The sequence below is a fragment of the Colobus angolensis genome, unplaced genomic scaffold (genome assembly GCF_000951035.1).
Source record: "Colobus angolensis palliatus isolate OR3802 unplaced genomic scaffold, Cang.pa_1.0 Scaffold66, whole genome shotgun sequence".
In the NCBI taxonomy this organism is placed as follows: domain Eukaryota; kingdom Metazoa; phylum Chordata; class Mammalia; order Primates; family Cercopithecidae; genus Colobus; species Colobus angolensis.
The window spans coordinates 1,887,466-1,897,620 of NW_012120265.1; the positions used below are offsets into that span (position 1 = coordinate 1,887,466).

General features: G+C 56.2%; 1 protein-coding gene across 1 annotated transcript in view; it reads left to right on the top strand.

Moving 5' to 3' along the window:
- Positions 1-294: 294 nt before the first annotated feature.
- Positions 295-10,155, top strand: part of SLC5A5 (solute carrier family 5 (sodium/iodide cotransporter), member 5) — a 21,726-nt gene continuing 11,865 nt past the window's right edge. Inside the window, exons 1-10 of the mRNA XM_011925772.1 lie at positions 295-995; positions 2,456-2,521; positions 2,810-2,861; positions 2,988-3,055; positions 4,344-4,498; positions 6,076-6,216; positions 6,316-6,445; positions 8,709-8,797; positions 9,805-9,917; positions 9,994-10,064. Of these exons, the coding sequence (XP_011781162.1) occupies positions 639-995; positions 2,456-2,521; positions 2,810-2,861; positions 2,988-3,055; positions 4,344-4,498; positions 6,076-6,216; positions 6,316-6,445; positions 8,709-8,797; positions 9,805-9,917; positions 9,994-10,064 (1,242 nt within the window). The 5' untranslated portion in view covers positions 295-638. The remainder of the gene's footprint in view (positions 996-2,455; positions 2,522-2,809; positions 2,862-2,987; positions 3,056-4,343; positions 4,499-6,075; positions 6,217-6,315; positions 6,446-8,708; positions 8,798-9,804; positions 9,918-9,993; positions 10,065-10,155) is intronic.

A 10,155-nucleotide genomic window follows, 5' to 3' on the forward strand; every position in this document is an offset into this window, starting at 1 on the left:
TGAGCCTGAATTTCCCCACCTGTCAACAGCAGTGACAGCTGTGATCAGGGGATCACAGGGCATGGGGATGGCTGGGTGCATGGGGATGGGGAGGCATTTGGGAGCCCTCCCGGATACCACCACCTGCAGCCACCCAGGTAGCCTGGTCCCGGCCTGTCTGTCCCAGTCCAGGGCGGAAAGGGTGCGGGTCCTGCCCGCCCCTAGGTCTGGAGGCGGAGTCGCGGTGACCTGGGAGCCCAATAAATCTGCAGTCCACAATCACGAGCTGCTCCCTAAGCCCCAAGGCGACTTCCAGCTGTCAGCGCTGAGCACAGCACCCAGAGAGAGGGACAGACAGCCGGCTGCATGGGACAGCGGAACCCAGAGTGAGAGGCGAGGTGGCCAGACAGACAGCAGGGGCAGAGACAGAGAGCGGGGATAGGGAGGCCGACACGGACATCGACAACCCATAGATTTTAACCCAGGGAGCCCCGACCCCTCTCGCCGCTTCCCACCCCAGACGGAGCGGGGACAGGCTGCCGAGCATCCTCCTACCCGTCCGCCCGGTCCTGCCTCCTCGGCTCCTCGGCTCCTACCAGCTTCCCCGGCTTGAACACACAGGGAGTCCGAGGACGCGCTGGGCCTCCGCACCCACCCTCATGAAGGCCGTGGAGACCGGGGAACGGCCCACCTTCGGAGCCTGGGACTATGGGGTCTTTGCCCTCATGCTCCTGGTGTCCACTGGTATTGGGCTATGGGTCGGGCTGGCTCGGGGCGGGCAGCGCAGCGCTGAGGACTTCTTCACCGGGGGCCGGCGCCTGGCGGCCCTGCCCGTGGGCCTGTCGTTGTCCGCCAGCTTCATGTCGGCGGTGCAGGTGCTGGGCGTGCCGTCGGAGGCCTATCGCTACGGCCTCAAGTTCCTCTGGATGTGCCTGGGCCAGCTTCTGAACTCGGTCCTCACCGCCCTGCTCTTCATGCCCGTCTTTTACCGCCTGGGCCTCACCAGCACCTACGAGGTACCGGACAGAGGCCCAGGGGCAGGACCCGCCCCACTGGCAGTGCTGGGACCCGGTGCGGGGGAGGCGCTGGGGCTTTGAGCCGCTGTGCAGGAGGAAGCTAATGGCACTTCGGTGCTTTAACGGAAGGGGCCCCTAGGCAGACACGTGGGGAGGTTTCTAGGAAGAGGCCCCAGGCGCCGGGAGAGGGGCAGGCAGGAGGGAGGAAGAGAGAGCCTGGCGTCCTGCTTCTTCGGTGGAAGCGCGCGAGGGGCGGGGCCCGGCTCCACCAGGTGTGTACTCATGTGTGGACACACACCTGCCTCCCACCTGCCCGGGCGTGGAGACCCACGTGTGCGCCATAGAGGGGACTGCTGAGGGCTCCGGGGTTCGAAATCCGGCTTCACTGCTTTCTTCTATCTTGGGCAAGGGGCGTGCCTCTGTTTGGGTTTCCCAGCTGTCAAATGAGCGAATTACAGGACCTCCCTTCAGGGGAGAGGGTAAAGCGATTAAAATCGTGACCCGGGCCGGGCGCGGTGGCTCACGCCTGTAATCCCGGCACTTTGGGAGGCCGAGGCCGGCGGATCATTTGAGGTCAGGAGTTCGAGACCAGCCTGGCCAACATGGTGAAACTCCGTCTCTACTAAAAATACAAAAATTAGCCGAATGTGGTGGTGGGCACCTGTAATCCCAGCTACTTGGGAGGCTGAGACAGGATAATTGCTTGAACCCGGGAGGTTGCAGTGAGCCGATATCGCTCCACTGCACTCCAGCCTGGGCGACAGAGCTAGACTCTTCTCTCAAAGGAAAAAAAAAATTGTGGCAGGGCGCGGTGGCTCACGCCTGTAATCCCAGCACTTTGGGAGGCCGAGGTGGGTGGATCACGAGGTCAGGAGTTCAAGACCAGCCTGGCTAACATGGTGAAACCCCGTCTCTACTAAAAATACAAAAATTAGCCGGGCATGGTTGCGCGCGCCTGTAATCCCAGCTACTCAGGAGGCTGGGGCAGGAGACTTGCTTGAACCTGGGAGGTGGAGGTTGCAGTGAGCCGAGATCATGCCACTGCACCCCAGCCTGGGCGACAGAGCGAGACTGTGTCTCGAAAAAAAAAAAAAAATCGTGACAGGTGTATCCTAGGCGGCCAACACCATTGGCCCCGGGCGCTGTCTACACTGTGCGCTTGCGGGCCACGTCGGTGTCCGCTGAGCGGTGGCTGTTCCAGGAGCCCGCGCCCGTCAGGCGCAAGTGGGAGGGCGCGTGCACACGTATGGACCAGTCCTCCAGGTCCACGGGGTACGCACAGGCACGGGATGGCACCAGTCAACGGGTGTGTGCGTGCGACGGGGCCCCCACATGCAAGAACCTGGCTAGCGCGGTTGGCTTCCGGAGGGAGGGACCCACCTAGAGAGCAGACGAGGGACCCCAGAGGCCTCAGCTCCCGGGGAGGGACTGTCCAGGTGACCTCGAGTCCCTCCTTGCAGTATCTGGAGATGCGCTTCAGCCGCGCGGTGCGGCTCTGCGGGACGTTACAGTACATTGTAGCCACGGTGAGTGGCCTCGGCCCCGCCCTCCGCGCAGGGTCCAGCGAGCGCCAGCCTTCACTAGCCCCGCCTCAACCATTCAAGACCCAGCGCAGACCCCGCCCCACGCTCCCGTTCTCACTCCGCCCCCACCAGTCCCCTCCCATACCACACCCAGCCTGACCCCGCCTCCACTCTGCGAGACCCGGCCTATCTGCCCCGCCCATATGCTGGGATCACCCTTCTCCCTCCTCTCCCCATCCCCAACTAGCCCAGACGCTCTCTCAGTTCACCCGCTCCACACTCTGTCTACAGACGCTGTACACTGGCATCGTGATCTACGCACCGGCCCTCATCCTGAACCAAGGTGTGACTCTGGGAGATAGGGGGAGGGTGTCTGGGAGGAGAAAGGGAGGGAGAGGAGGACCCAAGACGCTGGGAACTAAGTTTGCGCCCCGCCCAGGGGCCTAACAGGGGCCCTCTTTTTGCACAGTGACCGGGCTGGACATCTGGGCGTCGCTCCTGTCCACCGGAATTATCTGCACCTTCTACACGGCTGTGGTGAGTAGCCCTGGGAACCCACTCCATACGGGGGATCGGGCCCACTGTGTCACTTGTGGGGAGACTCTGGGCTTGCCCTTTTCTCCCGAGGAAGCCTTTGCCCCAGCTGGGACCCAGTGTCCTCATCTTTATAGTGAAAAGTGAGCTGAAAAGCTTATTGATGAGAATCTAGAGGTATAGTAGCTTCAGGCGTGGCTGGATCCAGGCATTCTGACCTCGTCCTCTGGGTCCCTCTCCCAGGCCCCATCAGCTCCAGGCTTTCACCTCTTCTGGCTTCCCGTCCAGCAGGAAGTGAGCTCCTGCTTCATCCTGGGGCTGGCTGAGGTCCCAGGGAGGGTTAACTTTGGCTGGCTCAGGTCTGACCTTGATAGTGATATTATCATTATAGTGATAATAATAGTAATGGCGGCAGGGCGCAATGGCTCACGTCTGTAATCCCAGCACTTTGGGAGGCAGAGGCAGGACGATCACCTGAGGTCAGGAGTTCGAGACCAGCCTGGCCAACACGGTGAAACCCCATGTAGTAGTATTTCTACTAAAAATATAAAAATTAGCTGGGCGCAGTGGCACATGCCTGTAATCCTAGCCTCTCAGAAGCCTGAGGCAGGAAAATCCCTTGAACCCGGGAGGCGGAGGTTGCGGTGCCGCAGAGATTGCGCCATGGTGCTCCAGCCTGGGCAACAGAGCGAGACTCCGTCTCAAAAAAGTAAAATAATAATAATAGTAATGGCAGCAGTCACTCACTGACACTTGTATATGTCATGTCATGTTCCAAATCTTTTTCACTTATTAACTTGATTAATTCCATTGAGCACAGTGGCTCATACCTGTAATCCCAGCACTTTGAGAGGCAAGGTGGGAGGATCACTTGAGGCCAGGGGTTCGAGACCAGCTTAGGCAACATAGTGAGACCCCCCCCCATCTCTACATAAAATTTTTTTTAAATTAATCGGGCATGTGGTGGTACCTACTGTAGTTCCAGCTACTCCGCAGGCTGAGGCAGGAGGATCACTTGAGCCTAAGAGTTTCAGGCTGCAGTGAGCTATGATTACACCACTGCACTCCAGCCTGGGCAATAGAGAGAAACCCTTTCTTTAAAAATAAAATAACTTACTTAATTCTTACAACAACACAGTAAGAAGGTATTATTATTCATCCCACTTTAGAGATGAGGAAACTGAGGCATAGAAAGGCATCAGTCCCAGGCACCACTGAAGGCCAGGTAGGGTTAGCCACGGCCAGGCCCCCATCTAAACGCCCCTCTCCCTCTCTCTGTCCCATTCTGCAGGGCGGCATGAAGGCTGTGGTCTGGACTGATGTGTTCCAGGTCGTGGTGATGCTAAGTGGTTTCTGGGTTGTCCTGGCCCGCAGTGTCATGCTTGTGGGTGGGCCCCGCCAGGTGCTTACCCTGGCCCAGAACCACTCCCGGATCAACATGATGGAGTGAGTGAAGATGCAGAGGATACTGCAGCAGGATGGGGCTGGGACCAGCGTGGTGGCTCACGCTTGTAATCCCAGCATTTTGGGAGGCCGAGGTGGGCAAATCACTTGAGCTCAGGAGTTCGAGACCAGCCTGGGCAACGTGGTGAAACCCCATCTCTACAAAAATACAAAACTTAGCTGGGTGTGGTGGTGTACACCTGGGATCCCAGGTAGTCGGGAGGCTGAGGCTGGAGGGTTGCTTGAGCCCAGTAGGCCAAGGCTGCCGCGAGCTGAGATCATACTACCACATTCCAGCCTGGGTGACGGAGCTAGACTCTGTCTCAAAAAAAAAAAATGTGGGGGGGGCGGCTGGGCGCGGTGGCTCACGCCTGTAATCCCAGCACTTTGGGAGGCCAAGGTGGGGGGATCACCTGAGGTCAGGAGTTTGAGACCAGCATGACCGACATGGAGAAACCCTGTCTCTACTAAAAAATACAAAATTAAGCTGGGCGCGGTGGCTCACATCTGTAATCCCAGCACTTTGGAAGGCCAAGGTGGGCAGATCACGAGGTCAAAAGATCAAGACCATCCTGGCCAACCTGGTGAAACTCCATTTCTACTAAAAATACAAAAATTAGCTGGGCATGCTGGTGGGTGCCTGTAATCCCAGCTACTTGGGAAGCTGAGGCAGGAGAATTGCTTGAACCTGGGAGGTGGAGGTTGCAGTGAGCCGAGATGGTGCCACTGCACTCCAGCCAGCCTGGTAACAGAGAGAGACTCGATCTCAAAAAAAAAAAAAAAAAAAAAAAAACATTAGCAGGGCATGGTGGTGCATGCCTGTAATTCTAGCTGCTTGGGAGGCCGAGGCAGGAGAATCACTTGAACCCAGGAGGTGGAGGTTGAGGTGAGCTGAGATCACGCCATTGCACTCCAGCCTGGGTGACAAGAGTGAAACTCCATCTTAAAAAAAAAAAGAGAGAGAGAGAATTCAGCTGGGCTCCCTTTGTGCCATGGGATGGTAGAAATCAGTCAATGCCTCCTGCTCCAGGAGGCCCTCACTGCTCTCTGCTCCTCCTCTCAGACCAGACTGGGGGCTAAAGCAGCTCTGAACTCTCAGCTGGGCAAAGAAAGAATGGTTTTTGAGTGCATGGATAGATGACTCAGTAAACAAATACATGAATTTTCAATCTGGCAAATGCCTATGCATACGTCAAACCCACTCCATTTATTTTTTATTTATTTTTAATTTAATTAATTAATTTTTTTGTTGTTTTGAGATGGAGTCTTGCCCCGTCACCCAGGCTGGAGTGCAATGGCGCGATCTCAGCTCACTGCAACCTCCACCTCCTGGGTTGAAGTGATTCTCCTGCCTCAGCCTCCCAAGTAGCTAGGATTATAGGCACCCGCCATTATAATCAGGTGATCCATCCGCCTTGGCCTCCCAGAGTGCTGGGATTACAGGCATGAGCCACCGTGCCCGGCCAACAAAACCCACTACAAGTATCCCCTATAAGGTCCAGAAGTGCTGTCTGGGGCCCTTGGGAGGGTGAAGTCAGCGTGACATCTCCACGTGGCTAACTTGCCCCGTCCCCACCCAGCTTTAACCCTGACCCGAGGAGCCGCTATACATTCTGGACTTTCATCGTGGGTGGCACGTTGGTGTGGCTCTCCATGTATGGCGTGAACCAGGCACAGGTACAGCGCTACGTGGCTTGTCGCACAGAGAAGCAGGCCAAGCTGTGAGTGTTTGAGGGAACAAGGTGGGAGTTTCTGGGACACGCTGTCCCCTCCACCAGCCTGAGGCTGTCCCCTAAGCCTTAGGCCACCTCTTCCCCCAGGGCCCTGCTCATCAACCAGGTGGGCCTGTTCCTGATCGTGTCCAGCGCTGCCTGCTGTGGCATCGTCATGTTTGTGTTCTACATTGACTGCGACCCTCTCCTACTGGGGCGCATCTCTGCCCCAGACCAGGTGAGTCCCACCCAGGCTCCTGGTTGGCTCTGCACTCCCTCGCTACCTTGGTGGGATTGAGGTCAAAGAGCATTTCTAGCAGAGTGAATGGCCGTGCAAAGGCCAAGAAGCAGGAAAGAGCTCAGAGGAGGCCAGGCGCAGCGGCTCACGCCTGTAATCCCAGCACTTCGGGAGGCCAAGGCAGGTGGATCACCTGAGGTCAGGAGTTTGAGACCAGTCTGGCCAACATGGTAAAACTCCATCTCTATTAAAAACATAAAAATTAGCTGGGCGTGGTGGCACACACCTGTAGTCCCAGCTACTCAGGAGGCTGAGGCAGAAGAATCGCTTGAACTCAGGAGGCGGGGGTTGCAATGAGGGGAGATCGCACCACTACACTCCAGCTTGGGTGACAGAGTGAGACTCTGTCTCAAAAAAAAAAAGCTCAGAGGAGGATCTGTGAGAAGTGGGGAAGGTGAGTCTGGGAGGCAATGGACCACCCTCAGTGGGTGTGAGCAGGAGAGGGCCACATTCAGATCCAGGGTTCCAGAGAGTTCCAAAGATCCCCTGGGAGATGCTCAGGAGGAGATGAAACCATGATGCAGGCTGGGTGTGGTGGCTCACGCCTGTAATCCTAGCACTTTTGGAGGCCAAGACGGGCAGATCACTTGAGGTTAGGAGTTCGAAACCAACCTGGCCAACATGGTGAAACCCCATCTCTACTAAAAAATACAAAAATTGGCCAGGCGCGGTAGCGCACACCTGTAATCCCAGCACTTTGGGAGGACGAGGGTGGGCGGATTACCTGAGGTCAGGAGTTGGAGACCAGCCTGATCAACATGGAAAAACCCTGTCCCTATTGAAAAATACAAAATTAGCAGGGCGTGGTGGTGCATGCTTGTAATCCCAGCTACTCAGAAGGCTGAGGCAGGAGAATCACTTGAACCCGGGAGGCGGAGGTAGCGGTGAGCCAAGATGGCGCCATTGCACTCCAGCCTGGGCAACAAGAAAGAAACTCCTTCTCAAACAACAAAAACAAAACAAAACAAAACAAACTCACAAAAACAAAAACTGTGATCCAGCAGGAACGAATCATGTTGGTTATAGTAATAAGAATGGCCAGCTCTGGTCTCCCATGTCCCAAGTGTCTACTCTGTGCCTCTTGCTGTTCCCTTCACCAGCAGTTAGTTTCCTATCTAATCTTTCTTCTGAGAAAGGCAGGGCGGTCATGGCTCCCACTTTACAGATGGAAACTGAGGCTCGGGGGGAAGTAACTGCCTGAGGTCAATGGGCAAGTCAGTGGGGGAGGTACCAGGACCCATGCCTAGGTCACACCCCAAGTAGAGTTTTGACCATGGGGTTCAGAGTCAGCAGAGGGTACCGGGGACCACCCCATCTGCAGTCCTCCCTGGAGATCACATCCAGGACTGCTGGACTGTGTAACTTCAGGGAGGGACTGTGCCTCTCTGCCTCACAGTCTTCATCAGTAAAACGGGGATGACACAGGTCCCTGCTTCACAGGGATCCCAGGGCTCAGCACACAGTGGGGCTCAGGGACAATTCTCAGGTTCTTGCAGTTGATCAACAAACACACATTACAGCCTGAGGAACATAGGAAGACCCCATCTTTAAAAATTTTTTTTTTTTTTTTTGAGAGTCTGGCTCTGTTGTGCAGGCTGAAGTGCAGTGTCACGATCTCCGCTAACTTCTGCCTCTCGGATTCAGGCGATTTTCCTGCCGCAGTCTCCCAAGTAGCTGGGACTACAGGTGTGAACCACCACACCCAGCTCCACTACACCCAGCTAATTTCTGTGTTTTGGGTAGAGATGAGGTTTCACCATGTTGGCCAGGCTGGTCTTGAACTCTTGAGCTCAAGTAATCCACCCGCCTCAGCCTCCCAAAGTGTTGGGATTATAGGCGTGAGCCACTGTGCCCAGCCAGACCCCTATCTTTACACAAAAATTAAAAAAAAAAAATTAGCCAGGCATGGTGGCGCACACCTGTGGTCTCAGCTACTCGGTGGCTGAGGCAAGAGGATCGCTTGAGCCCAGAAGTTCTAGGCTGCAGTGAGCCACAATCGTGGCACTGCACTCCAGCCTGGGCGACAGAGCAAGATCTTGTCTCAAAACAAAACAAAAACCACAAACAAAAACTAAATGCATATTAAATGCCGACCGTGAACCCCGTCTGTCCTGGGTGCTGGGGACGTGCGGCATCAGGACAGACAGAAGCCCCTGCCCTCGGGGTGCTGCTGTCTGGGAGACTGACCCCCAGTTCTCCCCAGTACATGCCTTTGCTGGTGCTGGACATCTTCGAAGATCTGCCTGGAGTCCCTGGGCTCTTCCTGGCCTGTGCTTATAGTGGCACCCTCAGGTGAGCACCCCCGCTTGTTCATGGAGTGTTATTTCAGCCCCTGGGAGCCTCCTCATCCCGACCTGCCATCCCCCTGGGGCATGGAATGTTCTGGACCTGTCCATCATTCCCAGTTCCTGCTTGATCCCTAGAAGACAGCTCAGGGAGGCGCTGGCAGAGAGCATGCCCTGGGCACAGGGACCCCAACTGCAGGGGTTTACCTTTTTATCACCTGTCATGGCCACACCTGACTCTCCTCTCTTCTTCTTCCTTCTTTCCTTCCTTCCTCCCCCAGACAAATATTTATTGAACATCTACCATGTGGCAAACACTGTTGTTCTTTTTTTTTTTTTTCCAGATGGAGTCTTGCTCTGTTACCTAGGCTGGAGTACAGTGGCCCGATCTTGGCTCACTGCAAACTCCGCTTTCTGGGTTCAAGCGATTCTCCTGCCTCAGCCTCCCAAGTAGCTGGGATTACAGGTGCACGCCACCATGGCCGGCTAATTTTTGTATTTTTAGTAGAGACGGGGTTTCGCCATTTTGGCCAGGCTGGTCTCGAACTCCTGACCTCAGGTGATCCGCATCCCTCGGCCTCCCAAAGTGCTGGAATTGCAAGCGTGAGCCACCGCGCCCAGCCCAGGTACTGTTGTTCTAAACCCTGGGGCACAGCCATGGCCAAGCAGTCCCCTGCTTCTGCCCTCCAAGGCCACACACTCAGGTGGTTTCCACTCTTCTGGGACTTCTGGTCACATGCCCTCACTGTCCCTTTTGCAAATCTCCCACATGTGACTGCAGTCCCTCTGGAACCAGAACCTGCCTGTCTCCCACCTGCCCTTGGTCACAGGTGTCCTTGCTCCTGTGGGGATGTCTCAGGTCTTCGGGGAGGGGAGGGCTGGATAGCTCCTTCACTTTTGCAGGACTGGGTTACCCCCACCTCTGCCCTCAGGCTGGGTGAGGTCTGGCAGGCCAGATGGTGTGGATGGTCTCTCCATATGGCCTGAGGACCCCCCACCGCTTTCCTCACACAGCACAGCATCCACCAGCATCAATGCCATGGCTGCAGTCACTGTAGAAGATCTCATCAAACCTCGGCTGCAGAACCTGGCACCCAGGAAACTCGTGATTATCTCCAAGGGGCTCTGTGAGTTTCAGGGAGACCTGGGTGGGAGGCCAGGGCAGTCCCTCCCCATTGACCATGCCACCCCCGTTCACTACAGCACTCATCTACGGATCGGCCTGTCTCACTGTGGCAGCTCTGTCCTCGCTGCTTGGAGGAGGTGTCCTCCAGGTGAGACCCCACCTGCCCCCTGCCCTGGTCTCCCTGAGAGGTGGAGGCATCTCTCCCATTGAACTGAGGCTCAGAGAGGTCCCATGTGTCC